This window comes from Leptopilina heterotoma, unplaced genomic scaffold (assembly GCF_015476425.1).
Source record: "Leptopilina heterotoma isolate Lh14 unplaced genomic scaffold, ASM1547642v1 Lhet_50, whole genome shotgun sequence".
Classification (NCBI taxonomy): domain Eukaryota; kingdom Metazoa; phylum Arthropoda; class Insecta; order Hymenoptera; family Figitidae; genus Leptopilina; species Leptopilina heterotoma.
In genome coordinates this window covers 243239-264912 of record NW_025111108.1, presented here as the reverse complement: position 1 = coordinate 264912, position 21674 = coordinate 243239, and the positions used below count along the sequence as shown (strand labels likewise).

The following is a 21674-nucleotide window of genomic DNA, read 5'->3' as shown; positions in this document are numbered from 1 at the left end:
TCAAGGCAGCTTTTTGAAATTTAAACCTCATAGAATTGATATTAAAAAATGTACTTTGTTAAGTATAAAGATCAAGTAATTGTTTTAAAAAAATGAAACAGAGAAATATATACTTTTGGCCTCTAAAAACCAATGTGCCTATTTTTTTACTTGTAAAGCTTGCATATAGTTTTTAAACTTATTGCAACAAGTTCGTACATAAAAACTAAACATTTTTCCCTTTGGAACCCTATCTCCATAATTACAAAGTGCATTATAAGAAATGTTAATAACAATAATTTTTTTAAACAATTTCAATTATTAGTTGTAAAAAATTTAATTCAATTTCTTATTTGCAATATTAATTTAACAATGTGTGTTACTAATAAACGGACGAATGTCAAAATGAACATGTTTTTAATTTTCAGTGTTTTACTGTATAAATTATAATTTAATAAAAACCTTTTACATACAATGAAGAATAATTTTGTAGTTCGGAGTTTCTTAGTAAACATAAAAAGATATTTAGATATTTTATTTAGATTATTTCAGTTGTTTTTAAACAATTATTTTTTAACTGTTGTAAAATTATATTAAATTATGTTAATAAGAGTTATTGTCAATTGTCATTTAATCAAAGTTACAAAACGATAAAAATCATACAAATATAAACACTGAATTTTTTAAAAATTAAATAAATCATGCATGAATACATCCTAACAAAATTAATCTGGAAAAAAAGAATTACCATTAGCACATTAACAGTATTGCTTGAAGTAAATCGAATATTTTCAATAATAGTTATGCCCTCAAGAAGACAACGTTTCTTGATTTCAGAATCGCTGTACATCTAGCATCATTTACAAAGATACATTCTTTTTAGGTTATATTACATCAATATAATAATATATAATTATTTAAATAAATACAATGAAAACAGAATGATTTTACCTTACTTCATTTTAACAAAAATAAAATGCATTATAACAAATACATATTAACTTACTTTTCAGAAAAAATTTTCTTCCTTGAATGCGGTCTTGGACCGCCTTTTTGTGAACGAGGTTTTGAAGAACCCATGGTTTTTTAACAATGAAAGTATTCTTTAAATTTTGAATTAAGCAATCAATAATATATTCTTCAAAATCCTTAGATATTCTTTTATTTTATTTTCTCAATATATTTTTTGAGGTATAGAGCACAACTTTCTGCTACAATGGACAATTTTGTACCGCTTTTTCAACCATAAAAAAAACATTTAATCTAAGATTGGTAACATGATTAATTTGACTATATTTTTACAGATTTTATCGTCTATAGGCCTAACCACATAATTTTTTCGCGAATGGCGTTCGCGAACGCAAAGCAGGAGTTAGAAAAGGACAGAGATATATTTGTGTCCTTTTCTATATCAAGCGTCTCGTTCACAAACGACTTTCACGAACATATTGTGCTTTGGACTTATGACGTTAGCCGTAAAATAAACAAACTGTAAAAAAGTCTATATAAAATAGATGGTCAATCATAAACCATATTCATAGCTGGTTTTCATATTCTATAGTAAGAAAATAAATTTATTATTTTGTTATTATAATATAATATAATAAAATTTTAGATTAATTTTCAAATTCGAAAAATAATAATAAGATGTAAAAGGGGGAAATGAAAAATAATTGTTGCAGTGTTGGTGACATACGGGAAGTACAAACGAATAATGTAACATAGTAATGGTGAGTCTCCAATAGCATTGAATAGTATTCTAAGATCATACCCAAAAGCTGCGGTTACTTCAATGCAGGCAGCCTACCCGCCTGTAGGTTTTCATGGTAACATACAAGAGTAAGGCGGTGTTTACATGCTTGCGTTCGAATGCTGCGTTTTGCACAGGGATGAGTGCGTATAATACAAGATGTATAAAGGCCTTTCTCCAATAGGTTACCACAAGTGTGCGAATGAGGCTGGAGTCCCATGTCAGCGTTTTGCGTTGCGTTTTGTAACTAGGCCATGAGTGTGAGAGAGATACAGATATATGTTTGCTCTATTTGCACTCATTGCCTAGTTACAAAACGCAACGCAAAACTCTACCATGGGACTCCAGCCTGACTGCGTTGCGTTGATTTTAGCATGTGTTGCTATAGCAACCGACGCAGACGCAGTCATTCGCACACTTTTTAAAACCTATTGGAGAAAGGCCTTAATACGTGGTTTTATACATGTATAATACTACGTATATTACGTCCTAGATTTTCTACATTATGTATATTACATGTGATGACGCAACTCGGTAACTGAAAGATAGTATTTTGAAATTTCTTAGTTTTTAAATTAACAAAATTTTTATCGTTTTTTTAATAGTAAAATAAAATGTTTATTAATTCAAATCTTTACATATTTAATTTCTTTTATTTAGAAATTTAATCATAGCCGTCACAGTTATATATGCGTATATATAAGCATACAACATAACCTATATTCACTAGTGTCATATTACGTGTAACATGTGCAAAACTTTTTTTATCAATTAAAATTTTGTTTTAAATTTAAATATAGGAATAATGGGAATATTATGAATAATAAATAACAAACATGTGAGGTTATGGTAAAGAGGGTAAATATGTCTAAATAAGTCTGCCATCATGATTATGTATTTTACCTAGTTTTATACGTATAATACGTCGAAAATGTATTATACGTATAAAACGTAGAGTGACGCGTCAAAACCCCTGGTTTCGCGAACGAGACACATGAGATAGACAAGGACACAAATATATCTCTGTCCTTTTCTAACTCATGCTTTGCGTTCGCGAACCTATTGTGCTTAGGCCTTAATAGGTACGTTTTCGTTGCCTGCACTAAGGTTGGAGTCCCATGACAGCGTTTTGCGTTTCGTTGTAATGAGAGAGAATGCAGCAAACGTATATTTGCGTCTTTTTCTCTCCCATTACGACGCAACGCAAAACGCTGCCATGGGACTGCGGCCTAAGTGTAACTTTTAGGGTGGAGTCCCATGACAGCGTTTTGCGTTGCGTCGTAATGGGAGAGAAAAAGACGCAAATATACGTTTGCTGCATTCTCTCTCATTACAACGCAACGCAAAACGCTGCCATGGGACTGCGGCCTTACACCACCTCAAGAGTAGGTGCAGAAAGTGTAGCGAAATGTATGGTAAAATTACAAGAAAACAGCATAGTGCAGGTTAGGTGTTAAAGTGTAAGAAGTGCAGGCAACGAAAACATACCTATTGAGATAGAGAAAGAAAGATATATACTTCTATCATTCTTACACTCAGGCGGTGTTTACATGCTTGTGTTCTAACACTGCGTTTTACGTTAAATAATGAGATAGAGAAAGAAGCACATATTTTTCTATCCTTTTTACATTCACTGCTCAACAGGGATGGGTGACGTCAGGACGGCACGTCAGACGACCACGTCCGACGTGCCCATTGCAGAACCGACTTAACGTCACAATGTTAATCAAATGGGAGAACGTACACGTTCGCGTTCACGTTCACATTATTGTGTTCTCGCCTTTCGAGAAGGATAAACGATATACCTATCCTTCTTTAACTTATTCTTACGGTAACGCTTACGATTGCGTTTCCGGTTAAAGATTCTATTCTGCGTTGGCCTTTACGCGTCTACACGTCACGCGTTTTTCATTTTTTTCTTTTCCATATAGAGGCAATTATGCGGAATCCACACTTCGATCTAAGAAGCTAAGCGAGACGTTTTTTGTGGCACTTCTTATATTTTACTATATCTATATACATAAGAGCATCACGAAAAAGCGTCCCGAAAAATATTAGAAGACCGGAAACGCCATATTTTAGATGCTCACTTTTACACAAATGGCGGAAATTTTTAAATATAAAAGTGAGATTGATATACGTTTTGCTGTATAGAAAAGAACTGTTTGATAATTTAAATCCCTAATAAATTTTTATTTGGTTTTGTTTAATTTAGACGAGTAACGTTCATAATGGATTTCTTTTCACACAAAATTCCGCATCAACAACAGCTGTGACGTTGCTTACAACTTTTCAAAACAAAAGTTAATTAATATTTATTTACGTGGTTATTTATCAAGAAAATTCATCTTCTTATTGTAAATCATTAAAAAACAATATTCATCTAATAAAAACTTGATTTTTCTTACTTAAAACAGTGTTAATTAATTTTAATAAAATATAAATTTTTAAATTCCCGCTAGAAATAGTTTTTCCATTATATCGGAAAAGCGAAGTGTAAACGCGATTTTGACTTTTCCGGTAAATTTTTTTCTACCGACCGTCGTATAAATGTACCCTAAGGGTGCAGTCCCATGCTGAGCAGAAAACAGAATGCAAAGCAGAATTTCGTGAGTGCAAGAGAGATAGTGAGATATTACTATCCTTTCCACTCTCACGAAATTCTGCTTTGCATTGTGTTTTCTACTCAACATGGGACCGTACCCTAAGAGAGACAGACTGTATATTTGTTCTGGACAATTTTTACAAAAGGTGTAAGAGTACGTTCACACGACTTTTGGAAAAACCATTCTTGTCTTTCTCTCTTTTATGACAGAGGCATAAGTTTGTCTCACTCTGCATTTTCTGTTTTTGGAAAAGGCCTAAGCACAAGTGGTTGGGTTTCGGGAGATGGTTTCGGGATATGTAAGATCAAGAAGACTATATACAGGAGAAGCAACTATAGGTTTTTGGTGGGGCCGCTTTACGGGAACATGGTAGGCGTGAAATGAGTTGCGCCAACAGTGAATTTGGGCTCTGCGCACACAAGCTGTCTGCTAAATCAGCTGATATATGTCATTAGTATGTGCAGAACCCAAAATTCGTTTCTGGCGCAACTCAATCCACGCTATCCTTGTTCCCGTAAAACAGCCCGCAACTCTCTATACATTTAGAACGAAGTTTGCTCTCCTGTATATAGTCTTCTTGTGTAAGATTCACATACATTTTGAGGTTAGGAAGCCCATATCCCGAAGTCGTCTCCCGCACCCGAATCAGTTGTGCTTAGGACTAAAAGTAAGAAAATGTAGAGTGAGACAAACTTATGCCTCTGCCACAGAAGAGAGAAGGACAAGACGGTTTTTCCAAAAGTCGTGTGAACGTACTCTAAATGCTCCCTTAGCGAACGACTTTCGCGAAACTATTGTGTATAAACCTTACTCTCTTTTGACTTTAAGGGTACAGTCACACGATCTAATGTTTGCATGATGCATGCATGCAGAAACATTTGACCGTTCACACCTCAGGCTGGAGTCCCATGGCAGCGTTTTGCGTTGCGTTTTGTAACTAGGCCATGCGTGTGAGAGAGATGGAGATATACGTTTGCTATATTTGCACTCAGGGAGTATAGACTTAAGGAGACCAATGTAGTGTGTATGAAATCAACCATTTTATGTCGGAAGTTCATAGTTCTGAATCTTCTCGTATAGCGCGCAACGATCGCATAGATAGCTGAAGTTTTAAAATGAACATGGATTTCTATAAGTTTACTAATTCATGTATATACTATATATTCAAATTATAAATATAAATATATAATAATAATAAGATAACAATACAAAGTCTATATTACAGGGCTCGGATTGTGCGACTTTTTTGTGAAAAAATGTGCTTTTTACAGATTTTTTTGATTCAGGAGTGTCGATCGCTTGACATAACCTCAAACTAAAAAGTGATTTTTAACAGCAAATAAAACCATAATTAAAATGATTTCACCAAATTCTGAAAGATCCAGTTGTACAATTATCAGGAAAAATTAGGTTGGACCAAAATTTGATGTAAAATCATAATTGTTAAACATTATGTGTTTTTTCTTTAAGGGTCAGTAACCAATTAAAATTTGTAACCAATTTTGATAAATAATAGCTCATTCTACTCATCTTTGAAACATTCTCTACATTTCCACTCGTTGAATTTTGTTTAAAATATTTTGTTCAAAAGTTATTAAAAAAATTTTTTTTTATTTTATTTGCTTAACTATTGAACAAAATATTTTAAACAAAATTTAACAAATGTAATTGTAAAGAATGTTTTAAAGAACAGAATGAGCTACTATTTGTCATAATTGTTAGATCACTTTTTAGTTTGAGGTTATGTTAATAACCTCAAAGCCTCAAATTATAGTAATAATTAATTTTACTATAAAGGTCATGTTATTCAGTGGCCACGTGCCTATTAAAACTTTATTAAAATTATTGATAGAATAATCAAGCGACTATATATGCGATCGTTTGCCATCTACAGGATGTACACGTACTACTGATGTACTTCCGACAAAATGTTGCGCCTTTCAGTGAAGTACATGCATATAAGATTGGTCTCCTTAAGGCCGCAGTCCCATGGCAGGGTTTTGCGTTGCGTTTTGTAACTAGGCCATGAGTGCAAATATAGCAAACGTATATCTCCATCTCTCTCACACGCATGGCCTAGTTACAAAACGCAACGCAAAACGCTGCCATGGGACTCCAGCCTGAGTCTATACTCCATGTTTGCACTCATGGCCTAGTTACAAAACGCAACGTAAAACCCTGCCATGGGACTGCGGCCTCATTCTCCGCTTTCGAAAAATCACTTTTCTGGCGGGATATTTAAAATTGATTAAAATTTTAAAATAACGTATTACTAATTATTACAATAAAAAATGAAAAAAGAATGTTTATTATAAGGAATTAATTATAAATAAATTTCTCTTAATTTGTGGCATATTTAAATATTGTGAATTTTTATTATTATTTAAAATATGCCACAAATTAAGAGAAATTTATTTATAATTAATTCCTTATAATAAACGTTTTTTTTCATTTTTTATTGTAATAATTAGTAATATGTTATTTTAAAATTTTAATCAATTTTAAATATCCCGCCAGAAAAGTGATTTTCCGAAAGCGGAGAATTAGGCTTTTTCAATTGTGACGTCAGAGTCGATTTCCGGTGTGACGTCAGATAGCTGGAGGGAAAACAAACAGACGACGAAATGTAATTCTTATGGAAGGAAAAAATTTTGATACTTCTTTTCAATTTTTTGCAAATTTTATAAATTTTAAACACTTTATATCTACATATATGGAATTCAAATGAATTCTATAAAATAATTGCAGTGGAATTAACACTTTACACTTCACAGATACTTGAAAATAAGCTAAAATGTATGTTTTTAAGGTTAGGAACGTCTGCTTACCACTATTATCTCTATGTATAAAATAGTTGTAAACAAACGTTTCTAATCTCAAAAACATACATTTTAGCATATTTTCAAGTTCCTGTGAAGTGTAAAGTGTTAATTACACTACAATTATTTTATAGAATTCATTTGAATTCCATATATGTAGATATAAAGTGTTTAAAATTTATAAAATCTGCAAAACATTGAAAAGAAGTATCAAAATTTTTTCCTCCCATACACTGTAAAAAAAATCTGGTCTAAATTTACTATGTCCGACGTTGGAAAGTTTGGTCACTATGTCCGACGTGGTATTTTTACACGCCAAGTGTAATCTACATAACCTGCAAATATTTTTTGAAATAATATTTTCAGTCGTAACTTTTTGTATTTATGAAATATAGCCCAAAACTTTTTGTAATATTATTATTTACTTATAAATTAGCATATACTTTCTATAAATGTACATTATATACACTTTTTTAGTTATTTATAAAAACTTGAAAATTTTTTGAAAATTTTAAAGGAATAAGAAAATTACATTCGCAATGTAATTGTACAGCTCGTGCGACGTAATATTACGTCAAAGTGTAGAAATACACGCAATGTAAAAATACATGTGGGACATAGTGACCAAACTTTTCAATGTTGGACAACGTAAATTTACACAAACTTGTTAAATTACATAGTCATATTATGTAAAAATACTGTGAATAGTAAAACTACTTTTGGAACGAAATAAATTTACTACGTAGAACCTATAATTTTGATGTGTGAAATTACAAGCTTCGTGTTATTTTACACCAACTTTTTTTACAGTGTAAGAATTACATTGCGTCGTCTGTTTGTTTTCCCTCCAAATATCTGACGTCATATTTCGAACTCGAAATATCTCGATGTAGTGAAAAAGCCTAATGAGGTGTAAACGGTCAAATATTTCTGCATGCATGCATCATGCAAACATTAGATCGTGTGACTGTACCCTTAGTTTCATGTAGGCGCCTCTCTTGTAACGAATTGTTTTCGGTGAACGATTCACGATCGCGACGATCGCTCAGCTGTCACAATAAAGGCCAACGCAGAATAGATCTGTAACCGGAACCGCAATCGTAACCGTAAGCGTAAGAATGAGTTAGAGAAGGATAAACAATATACCTATCCTTCTTTAACTCATTCTTACGGTTACGCTCACGATTGCGGTTCCGGTTACAGATCTATTCTGCGTTGGCCTTAAACCTTGTTTGCATTATGTATTTTGCTAAAAAATTTTGTTATTATATGTGTCATTTTATGCATTTTTTAATATTATTGAATTTCTCAAATGGAAACAATTTTTCTTTTCGCTGATTTTAGGAAAAGGCTGTTACAGAGTCTGTAAGATATTGTACTCATCAAAGATACAAAATGCACGAAATGCACTTTACCAACAATAAAATTGTTTCAAAATATTTTTGCATACATTTATTATCTACTTAAATTTTATTAAATAAAACATTTTCAAAAAAGTAAAATTATTTTTGGCAGATTAGAATAGAAATGAATAATAAAAGATAATTTTTCTATTTTCTTTATTATTCTCTATGTATTTTTGACAGCGCCACCTTTTTACATAATCAAGAAGCATTTAGACAACTAAAACCTACAACATGACTGTCAAATACAGTCATTGTTTGATGCTATGGTATTTGGTTAAAAATAAAGCTTTTATTCATTTTTGAGTGTCTAATGAGTCTCATCTTGTGTATTCTTCAAATATATTCAATTTCTCAAAAGGAAAAATTATTTTGTTTCGTAGATTTAGAGAAAAGGCTGTTGCAGTTTGTGATGTGGTGAAGCCCGTGTAGAAATTTTGGCAGGGGCCAGACCGGGCTTCCCTAAGTCGGGGTGAAACAATAAAACCGACCGGGGCCATGGCGACAGCCCGATTTGCCCCCGATTTAACGAGCTCCCAGACCGGGGCCCGGTCGGGTTCCCTGTTTCATGCGGGGTCAGGGCCCGGGCGGGCAATTTCTGCACGGGAGGTTTTGGTTAGTGAAAAACTGCACATATTTAATTTTTTAAAAAAAAGTTTTTTTTAATAATTTTGACAAATGAAATATTCATCTTATGTAATTCACTCTAAACATCAAATTTCTGAGCGAAAATATAACAGACGATAAATTCTCCAAGAAATTAAGAGAATGTAACATAACCTCACTTTTGTCATTACACTGTGGTAAATTCGATTTTCCGACGTTGTGTTTTTATTTAGTAGTTGTTATTTTATTTATTAACCATTTAAAGATTTAAAAAATGACAAAACCAAAGAGTGTAAAATGGAAATATTTGAGAAGCATTGAATTCAAAAACAATTAAATTCTTCTGCAAATTTTGTAAACAAGAATATGACACAAATGCTATATATATTAAAGGTACTTGCACAGCTCTATTAACTGCAGGTTGTCATGGTAACACATAAGAGAAAGAGAGTCAGAAAATTCAAATTAAATGTTTTTCTCTTTTATTCGTACTAAGTTCCGCATATTTTATAAATCTTATAAACGTAAATGACATTAAATTTATAAGATAAAAAATATGTGATTTTACTTTTTTTATTTACATATATAACATTAAGAATTCTTTATGGTAAAAGTAATCATCGCAATTGTGCTAAAATATATATATATATATATATTAATGAAAATAATAAATATACCTTATTTAAATAAATAAACTTAAATTTTTAAAATTCTCATTTGCGTCATTTTATGTGTCGGCGCTGCGTTATTAAAAGTATACATAACCTTTAGTAGTATTCTCTCGAAAAAATTATAATTATTTTACAGTGTGCACTCGTGCTCATCGATGCCTTCTACCAGAGAAGGCACTAATTTCACAAAGTTTGCCTACCTTCTATACTGTCTAAAAAACAGCCAATGGAAAAGCAGAAATCTGTTGACATTATTGACACGAACTATAAAGAATATAGAAAGTGGGCAAAACTTGTCAAATTTGTGCCTTCCCTGAGAGAAGCCATCGATGAACACAAGTGTACTGTATGCTATTATTATTATTAATATAATCATTATTACAGTCAGGTCTCGCTAAGTGTCGTCACTGGGAATCTTTTGGGACCGTCTGTCTCAGTAAGTGTCAGTGGCCTAAGCCACGCCCCTTTAATAAAAGTGGTCATTTCATTGGTTTATGTTGCAAACCGGTTTTGGGTAGTCCATTTTTAGCATTGGAGAGGGTAAAAAAAGTGGGGAAAGTGACACTTGTCGGGTCTTGAACGATGACACTTTGTGAGTCATGACACTTACTGAAAACGACACTTGGCGAGACCTGACTGTATTATTATATACTGTATATTTTAATAATATAAATATAAATAAATATTTTACTAATTATACAGAAATTGTGCTTTCAATATTGATCATGAATATAATAGGGGGTGGGGGTTAAGATAATTCTTACACTTATCATAAAAATGGCGCTAATGTATGTAAAAATTTGTTACATGGGGGAGGGAAGGATGTAAAACGGCAAAAAAAAAAGCGTTACATAATTTAAGTATGGCCCCTAACGAATAAATGTTCATTTCAGTTGAAATAAGAAATTCTTTGTGATAATAAATTAATATTCTTTCTATTTTAAACATTGCTTCCCATGGTGATGTAAAATTTACATTTTAACATTCTTGACAGAAATAGATTTTTCTATCCTATCTGGAAAATCTATAATTTATATAATATAATATAATGTAATATAATAATAATAATAATAATAATAATAATAATAATAATATATTATACAGTAGGATCTTTCAATAGTGCAGTTCTGAACAGTGCAGTCATTAGTGAGTTGAGTAGACAAGGGGTTTCGGGGGGCAAAGGAAAAGGGAATCTGTGACGTCAAATACAGTGTCGTCGCTCATTTGATTATTTATTATTATTATTATTAAAAGATCCTACTGTAATAATATAATAATACATAATACATAATATATTTTTTTCTAATTATAATTTTTACCAAAGGTGTAAATGTACCTTTAGTCATACACTTCGTTCAAAAATACATTTTTAAAATAAAATTTGCTACTTTTCAGAACAATATATCTTTTTATTTCCCCAAAATGTTATATTTGCGAATTATCGCTAAAAAAGATTTACTTATATAGAAAATTTGAATTATTTTTATTTTTTTAGGGAATTTTTTTCCCTATAGAGGCAAGGTTGGGCGCGTAAAATACCTTAGGTAAATTACATGGATTTTTACAGTAAAATACCTCGTATTTTACTTCAAAAGTTTTATACACAATGTATTTTTTGGGGAAGGGGGGTAAAATACGTATTTTACCTATGTAAAAAACCAAGTATTTTACGTCAAAAACCTCGAGTGACGCGTCACTTCCCAACACTGTAATAAAGGTTGTTAACCAACAAAAAATTGTTTACGAAAAAATAAAACTGTTACGATTTGACACAGTTTATAACCTAGAAACAGCAATAAAGTTGCTGACGTTTAGTGCAGAATTGTGATTTAGCTGTGATCCTCGTTTTTCCAAAAAATAATTTTTGTAAATAGTTAAACTACTGTTATAAATGCACCCTAATCGATTACAGCGAATCGACACTTTGCAATCGATATTTGAATATCGAATCGTTCTCGAACTGACTGTCGCTCAGCTGTCACATTGTTTACAAAATGCATTTTACTGAAAAAGTAAATCAATTTGTTTATTTTTATGTCTAATAATGTCATCTGGTGTAATTTTTTAACAATTTAGAGTTTCCCAAGTCGGGAAAATTGTCGTTTTTGTAGTTTTTAAAACATGGCTGTCATTTTTTTGGATAAAACATTTTTTTATGAAATGTAATTTACCGACATTATATTTTATAAAACAAATGTTATTTAAAAATAATAACTTTACTTTTTTTTGATAAATAATAAATTTTTCAAAAGTTCATAACATTTTTGCTTGTAGTTGTTTTCACATTACGAATATTTACAAATGAATAATAAAAACAATTTTGACATGTTTAAATAATTTACGGTTGCTTTTTAGACGCGCCATCTCTTCACACTTTCTGGAAACATTTACATAGATAAAACCTATAGCACAGCTGTCAAATACAGTCATTATCTGAGTAATGGTAATTAGTTTAAAATAAAGTTTTTATTTATTTTTGAGTGTGTAATTAGTTTCATCCTGTGTATTTGATAAATATATTCAATTTACGAAAAGGAAACAATATTGTGTTTCTTCGTTTCAACGAAAAAGCGGTCGTGCTTTGCGATGTGGTGAAGGCATAGATAGAGGAAAACTGTACATATTTAATTCATGAAAAATAATTATTATTTAATAATTATTAAAACTAAAATATTCATCCTATGTATTTTTCTCTAAAACTCAATTTCCCATAATTAACAAAGCATTATATTACATTTTCTTCAAGAAAAGACGGTCGCAAGTTTTTCAATAATTTCATCTACATGTCGATAAGTAGGATCCCCTTAAACAATTCCTTCTTTTCTTCCTTCGATATGACATTTCTTAAACATGATGGAACATTCGATTTTCCAATAATTAAGAGTGGGATTCTATTATTTCCTTTTGCATTCGAACAAAATAAAGCTGTTATACGGTCCTTTCTTTCTTTCCTTCTCGAAACTTCATTTTCACCTTTTTGGGAGAGAGTACAAGATACAATTGTCCTCCAATAAATTTCCGTCTCATCGGCGTTGTAAACGTTATCCAGCAACAGATTTTCAGAAGCAATTTTATTTTTTAGAATGATAGAAAATTCATTAGCACTTTCTAAATCATTTGATAACTTCTCGTCTTTCATTTCAAAAGATCGAATATTGTATCTTTTTTTAAATTTTTGCAACCAACCATTGCTTGCCTATAACAAATGTGACTGTCCACGAGAAAACACGGCTTAGCTCCCGAACGAGAATTTCACAGGGCGAGCGATTGAATTACTACAATTGAAGTTAACTACGCTTGACATACCCATCTTTAAAACAATATATTGTCGAAAGTAATTGATATTTTTAACTTTTAACTTTTGCATTTGAAAAAGCAACACAAAATCTGTCGATTACCATAAAAAACTCAAAATTGATTTTTTTGGACCTAAGCCGTGTTTTCTCGTGGACAGTCACAAATATGTAACAGTTACTTTTAGATTTCAGTGTCTTTCAATAAAAATAATTAATAATAATAATAAATATATATTTAATAATTAAAATCATTTTAAAAAATAATAGTAGTAAGTCACGTAACTGGTCTTTTTAAACTAATGATTTGAAAGAAACAAAAAAAACAATATACTTCTAATGTACATAACCTTAAATAAAATATAATTAATATTTACTTATTATTTCTACAATTGTTTGTTAAAAGTTATATTTAAGATTTACAGCATTTATTTAAAAAGTTTTAAACACTGTATATATTTATGTAAAATATTTCGCAACCTAACCTCAAAACATGAACACCAAACATAATTTTTATATAAATTAATCTGTATGTTTCAAACATACGTATTAGATTTGACAGGCTAAATTTAATTTTTCTAGAAAATGTGATTTATACTTACTTTAAAATTTGAAGATATATTCAATTTTTCATTTAATATAAGCGCTTTTTCTTGAATTAATGAACCAGAGATTGGATCTCCTTTATCCCTCACTTGTTGAAACCATTCAATTACGGATAAATCTAAAGTTTCGTTACCTAATTTTCTAAAAACCTTTCGTTGTTTATTTTCAGGTTTACCCACTTTGTTAAAAATTTTAACCTCATAATTGATAATTTTATAAAATGCAGTTTTACTAATTTTATGTTCCATTAAAATTGTGTCTTTGTCAGCACCGGCTTTTACTTTTTTAATTATTTTACTTTTTTCTTCGATATCAAGAAAGTTTTTTTTTTCTGTCTTTTTTCTAAAAACTTAATGCACACTCCACGTGAACTCACGGAACACTTTAAATAGACGCTCCTGCTTGTAGATTTCAGTTTCTAAACCCGCCCATGTCTCCCCCTCTAACTGTTTACCGCGTCGCGCCATTTTTATTTCGCTCTTCGGAATACCGCTCTTCGGAGTTTCCAGTGTATAAGGGTATTGATGATTATTACCTGTGCTAGCCGTACTTTTCGAGGGGCGAAAATATTGTATTGTCCAGGGAAGGATAACGTTGTAGCGGACGCCCTGAGTAGATATGCTTCTACGACCATACCGGAAGGGATCGCTAAAGATAAACACATTACAATAATATGTTCCCTGGCTTACTCACCTTCTAGTAAGTTGATGAAAAAACTTAGGAACCTGCACGCGGAGCAAGAAAAGAATACCTGAATAAACGACCTACTAACAAATGAGAATCACGGTGAGAGAATTAACGAGAAAACGGATTGGTATACCGCAAGTGCGGAGAAATGTAGAAGGTGTTGGCGATCTTAGATGGGTTTACAAAGTTAGTAAGGCTCTATGGAATGCGAAAACAGACAACGGCTGCGTGTATCAAGAGACTACTTTCGGATTACATACCAACCTACGGGAAGTCCTCAAAAGTAGTAACTGACCACGAAACGCAGTTCACCTCCAGCGTGTGGAGAGAGAAACTGGCTAAAGAAAACATCTCCCACATCTTAAATTCAATCCGACACTTCCAGTTTAATATAGTAGAGAGAGTAAACCGGGAAATCTCGAATTTCTCGCGGATCCAATTAAACGAGAATGCTCACAGTGGTTAGTTATCGCGATTATCAATCGTTGAAACGTTGATAAATAAGGTATATCACAAGACGACTGAGGGTACGGTCCCATGTTGAGCAGAAAACACAATGCAAAGCAGAATTTCGTGAGAGTGGAAAGGATAGTGATATCTGACTATCTCTCTTGCACTCACGAAATTCTGCTTTGCATTCTGTTTTCTGCTCAGCATGGGACAGCACCCTGACTCGACACCAACCGAATTAATGACGGGTAAAAAACCAAAGCGTTTAAAATAGTTTGAAAAGAGCATACATCCTAGAAAAAAAACATGAGGATCTCCTTGACAGCTATGGAGTCAATTCCCTGTGATAGGACTGTTGTCGAGAAAAGATATCAGCTAACCGCAAACGAATCCTTTAATTAGTGCGCGAGTGTTCTTTGTTCTTTTAAGCGTAAAAATCCGCGAAAAGTGGGCATTTATACTAAAACCATACGTCAGTAAAATTCAACAATATAGGTACCAACAGTATGCATCATACCGACGGCAGCTGACTCCTACAAACATTGCCCGCGAACTCTAAATGCACGCGATCCTTGCCATACTCTGCTTAATATTTACCGCGATCTTGTTCCCGAGGTCTCATCGATCTTACTTTAAGTCCCACCGCGACTTACTTGAAAAAGACAAGAAGTTATATTTTTATTTTCCGCGTAGTTGACTTACCTGTTAAAAATTTTTGGGGTCGTTGATTACGAATTTAAAGTCTGATTTCAAAAATTCAAAATGGCGGATCCAATATGGCGGACACGTTTTTGAAAAATTTATCAGATTAGCTTAAAACTCGTTACTCGTGGTTTTTGGGGTCGCTGATTACGAATTTAAAGTCAGATTTCAAAAATTCAAAATGTCGGATCCAATATGGCGGACATGTTTTTGAAAAGTTTATCGGATTCGCTTAAAACTCGTTACTTGGGGGTTTTTGGGGTCGCTAATTACGAATTTGAAGTCTGATTTCAAAAATTCAAATGGGCGGATCCAATATTGCGGCCACGTTTTTAAAAAATTCATCGGATTCGCTTGAAACTCGTTACTCGGGGGTGTTTTTTGGGTCGCTGATTACAAATTTAAAGTCAATTTTAAAAATTAAAAATGGTGCATCTAATAAATATGTTCTTTAAAGGAATTAAGAACTTGAGTGATCCAATTCACCCAGAATTACGCTATATCTTACGTGTGTCTGCATCCAGGGCACCAACGGTGGGCAACGGAGTTTGTCCGCTATCAGGCTATGTTGTTGGATGACGACGCCTGAGAGCCTGCTTTCTAACCCTCAACCGCCGATACTGGGGTTCCGAGTCCCTGCATAGTAACACGTTTTCTACGTGTGTCTGCCATGACGGCATCGAAGCTATTACCCAGTGACTTAGCCGGATAGCGGAAAACTCCGTTGCCCATTGTCACCTCGTGGAGGTGCCCTGGATGCAGGCACACGTAAGATATAGAGTAATTCCTTGTAAATTGAATAACTCAAGTTCTTAATTCCTTAAAAGAACATATTTATTGCATGCACCATTTTGAATTTTTGATATTGACTTAAAATTCGTAATCATCGACCCAAAAAACCCCCGAGTAACGAGTTTTAAGCGAATCCGATGAATTTTTCAAAAACGTGTCCGCCATATTGGATCCGCCATTTTGAATTTTCGAAATCAGACTTTAAATTCGTAATCAACGACCCCAAAAACCCCCGAGTAACGAATTTCAAGCGAATCCGATAAACTTTTCAAAAACATGTCCACCATATTGGTTTTCTGAGGTTATGTCAAAATCCTGATCTGATGGGGTTAAATGGACCTCGGATTTGGATTCAGCGACCCAAAAAACATAAAGTCTATATAGTGAGACCCCCAGATCAGAACTTTTTATTTTTTTTGTGTGGCTGTGTTATCTTCGTCTAAAAATCTTACTCTTCCTTACTGTCCTTTTGATTTAACTTTTGAAAATAGAAAAATTTTCAAAAAAAAATAATAATTTTCTAAGTTTAACTTGGACTTAGAAATTCATAAATGTAAAATTCATTGGAATTTTTCTAAGTTAAATTTATTTCATTGACAAGTGAGATCGTTAACTTTGTAGATGTTTATATCTGTCTTGAACGGCTGAGGGGCTTAAGGCGCAGTGCTTCATGCCCAAGGTATCCGAGTTCGATCCCAGCTTCGTAGGAATTTTTTCATTATTTCTACACATTTTAGAAAAAATAAAATTAAACTTAAAATAAATTTAATACAATATTACTGTGTTTCAACTTAGAAAACGTTATAAAACAATGTCTATTTAAGATCTGAAGGAATGTAAAAAGGACGGCCAAAAGACGTCTTTTAGATGTCCCTTTTATTTCTTTTAGACGCCCAAAAGACGTCTTCAAGATGTAGTTTAGACGTCCTTTCTTATGTCTTTTAGACGTCTCTTGGGCGTCTTTTGGACCAGACATAAAACGTCTTTTTGATGACTCAGAGACATTACCATCATTGTCCCCGAATTGTCCGTGGACAAAAAGGGATGTTTCTGAGACGTCTTTTAGACATCCCTGTGCCCACTGGGAAAGTGATTAAGTGTCAGTGAAGAGCATAAATATGAAATTTCCTTCTTTTAGTTTGTTTATATTTTTTTAATTACAATATTAATATTCTTTTTTAGGATGTCTTATCAACTATCATCAATACCACATTGTTCTGACCCATTCTTAGGACCAACTTTGGCACAAGGGTGTCCAGGGTCGCAATTTGTATTATTTATGACGCTATTAGATACATTTATAAGAGGAAAAAGGGAAGTTTCTCAACTGTGTGAAAGAATAATTCCTACAAATCCTGCTGAAAATTATTATGATTTTATTGTAATTGGTGGTAAGTATTCAATGATTTAAATTTCTAAGTGACAAAAATATTTTATATCACCTATATTGAAAAACACGTGTAAACGCACTTGTTACGGTCTAATTTACTAAATAGACACACTTTACTTTCCCGTGTAGAAATATCCCTACTATGGCCATATTAGGAAATGAAACACACTGCCCGACCTGGGCCAGATCGGGGCGGCGATCAAATGTGGATTTCCTGATCAGGGCCATATCGGGCCGTGTGTTTCATTCCCTAATAGGGAAGGATTGACTAAAATGTTGAAAAATGTAATTCTAAAAGCTTCCACTAAATTGAATTTAAAATTTATTAATTATCTTTTTCATATAAAATATGAAATCATGACATTATAGGCTTGTTTGTATTTCTTCATTTGTATTTAGAATCTATTTAATTGCAGTGTATTGCTTTTCAAGTATAAAGGATAACATCATCTCTTTGTCTATTCAATTTATAAATAAAATTATTTTGATTTTTAAAATTGACATAAATCCCACAAAAAATTGTTTCAGTTCCGCATATTAATGGTGAGGAGTCACTATTTGGACTAGAAGGATTTATCAAATGCAATTGCACAAAAAAATTTATAAGTAAGGCTTACAAGTGTAAAAAAATAATGTTATGTGCAATTCCAAATGCCATAATGAAATAAATCAGTATTTCGGACTTTGCCTAAAACAGCTTGGGCACACTGCGAAGTGCCCGGGCACTCCGCGGATTGCCCGCACTCCAGACTTTGACCACAACCTATATATGTATACTTCGCGCGCCAACCCCCTATCTGTATTTTTTATATTTATTTTAATTTTTATAAATTTTAAATACTGTTTAAAACATTATTATATTAAGAAAATTTCTTAATATGAATGCATCATAATAAATCACAATACACTGAGAAAACGATTTATTTAGAACAAACATATTTTGTTTAAATCAAACTTAAAATATTAAGAAGAAAGAAGCTATCAATAATCCGAATCAAATTTATACAAACAAATTAAATATCTTAAATAAATCTCTATAAGCTCTTAGATTTCATATGTATCGACAGCACAGCTGCCTGAATACAGAAACCTGATTAATCTGAAAAATATTTTCGAAATTAATTAATAATTTCAAAATTATCAAAGAATCCAGAAAAAGCGGTAGCATGGTGGGATACGAGCCCACGACCTTAAAATAGCTTAAAATAGCTAAAATATAATATATATATAATATATATATAATAATAATATAATAATATAATATATATATAATATATATATATATATATATATATATATACTTAAAATAGCTTTGCTATACAGTCAAACATATTTAAGTTTAATTCAAACATATTTTTTGGTTCATTTAAAAAAATAATATATTTAATTCAAATAAAAGTTATGGTTGATTTTAAATTATTTGCAATCAACTTTTAAGTGTAAATCAAACAGAAAATTTTTAAACATAATTTTTGCTTAAATCAAAACGGAAAATATGTTTAAATTAAACATAATTATTCAAACAAATAATATTTTTGAATCAAAGCAGTAGATATTTTTTATATATTGGGATTAAGGTTACAAACTAATTTCAATTAAACAAAATCACTTAACATAATTTTTTTATTTGAATTAAGTATGTTTGCTCAGTGTAAATATATGACAAAATACACAGTTTTTGACGTAATGTAACAATCGTTATGGACAAATTTGATAGTAAATATTAATAGGTACGCACCATTACAAGGAAGCTCTAGTACATTTATAGAATTGCCAAAATTTATAAGAGATAAAAAGACTGTTGTAAATATTAAAAATAAAGATAATTTCTGCTTTCTTTGGTCGATAGTATCAGCATTACATCCTGTTAAAAATAATTCAACTGTTACGAGCTCTTATCCTGATTTTAGAACAGTTTTAAAATATGAAGGAATTAATTTTCCTATTGCTTTAACAGATATAACTAAATTTTAAAAAATGAATAGTTTAGCAATAAACATTTATGGATTTGATAGTAGTGAAAATAATAAAAATGAAATAGTTCCTTTATATCTAAGTGAGCAATATTCTAAAAAACAAACTATTCACTTATTGATGATTAAAAATGCCAATAATTATTTTGAAAATGGTGCAAATTATCATTTTCCATGGATTCGTAATTTGTCTCGGTTAGTTAAATCTCAATTTTCGAAGGATCATAATTAAACCTTGATTTGTGACAGATGCTTATGTCACTTTAAATATGAAAAATCTTTAGAAGACCATAAAATTGATTGCACCTCGTTAAATAAATGTAGAATTATTTTACCAAAAGAAAATAAAAATATTTAAAAATTTAAAAATTTTAGGTTCAAAGAAAATGTTCCGTTTGTCATATCTGCTGATACGAAAAGTATTTTAGAATCTATTAACAATAATAACACAGCCACACAAAAAAAAAGTTCTGATCTGGGGGTCTCACTATGTAGACTTTATGTTTTTTGGGTCGCTGAATCCGAATCCGAGGTCCATTTAACCCCATCAAAAACCGACATCAGATTCGCAATCAGCGACCCCAAAAACCCCAGAGTAACGAATTTCAAGCGAATCCGATAAATTTTTCAAAAACGTGTCCGCCACATTGAATCCGCCATTTTGAATTTTTGAAATCAGACTTCAAATTCGTAATCAGCGACCCCAAAAACCCCCGAGTAACGAATTTCAAGCGAATCCGATGAACTTTTCAAAAATGTGTCCGCCATATTGGTTTTTTGAGGTTATGTCAAAATCCTGATCTGATGGGGTTAAGTGGACCTCGGATTCGGATTCAGCGACCCAAAAAACGTAAAGTCTACATAGTGAGACCTCCAGATCAGAACTTTTTTTTTGTGTGGCTGTGTAATACAATAGTTTCTGGTGCATATCAAAAACCCGTTGCACACAGTGTCGCATTTTATTTAAAATGTAAGTTTGATGATTCGATTTCAGTATTTGAAAGTTATAGAGGCAAAGATTGTGTATCGTGGTTTATAAATAAATTAAAGGAAATTTCAAATCTAGTTGACTTTTATTTTAAAAAAATTGTTCCAATGGAACCTTTAACATATCAACAAGAGTTTGAGTTTCAAAATGCCGAAAAATGTTATATTTGTGAAAACACATTTAACAATGATGACATTAAATGCAGAGACCACAATCATTTTACAGGAAAGTACAGAGGTGCTACTCATCAGGTGTGTAATATAAATTATAAAAATGCTCATGTAATTCCAGTAATTTTTCACAATCTCTCAGGATATGATTCTCATTTTTTTATAAAAGAATTATGTACATCTTTTGAAGGTTCTGTTAAGCTATTGCCTATAAATAAAGAGAAATATATATCTTTTACTAAATATGTTGAAGGAACAAACGTTAGTTTAAGATTTCTAGATTCTTTTAAATTTATGCCCACTAGTTTGGATAAATTGGCATGCTTTCTTAAAAATGATGAAAGGAAAATAACAGGGAAATATTCTGATGATATTGATAAATTTAATTTATTAACTAGAAAAGGAGTTTTTCCATATGAGTATATCAATAATAATTGGAATAAACTGGAAGAAAATCACTTACCACAAAAAAATGAATTTTATTCAAAATTAAATGATTCACACATTTCAGAAGATGATTACTTCCACGCTTGTAAAGTTTGGACCACGTTTTAATTAAGAACATTAGGAGATTATTCCGACTTGTATTTAAAAACGGACGTCTTACTTTTGGCTGATATATTTGAAAATTTTCGAAAAATTTGTTTATCAGCCTATAATTTAGACCCTTTACATTATTTTACTGCACCTGGGCTTGCATTTGATGCAATGCTCAAGTTAACAAAGGTAGAATTAGAATTGTTGACCGACGTGGATATGGTGCTTTTTTGGAAAAAGGTATTACAGGTG

The 21674-nt window shown here is 31.8% G+C and overlaps 1 protein-coding gene across 6 annotated transcripts in view; it reads left to right on the top strand.

Annotated features, from left to right (window-relative positions):
• The window catches only part of LOC122507649 (glucose dehydrogenase [FAD, quinone]-like), a 404897-nt gene that overhangs the window by 198674 nt on the left and 184549 nt on the right, over positions 1 to 21674 (top strand). For all 6 annotated transcript variants that reach the window (XM_043620473.1, XM_043620470.1, XM_043620469.1 and 3 more), the window contains one exon: positions 17547 to 17755. In XM_043620473.1, the coding sequence (XP_043476408.1) occupies positions 17548 to 17755 (208 nt within the window). In that variant the 5' untranslated portion in view covers position 17547. The remainder of the gene's footprint in view (positions 1 to 17546; positions 17756 to 21674) is intronic.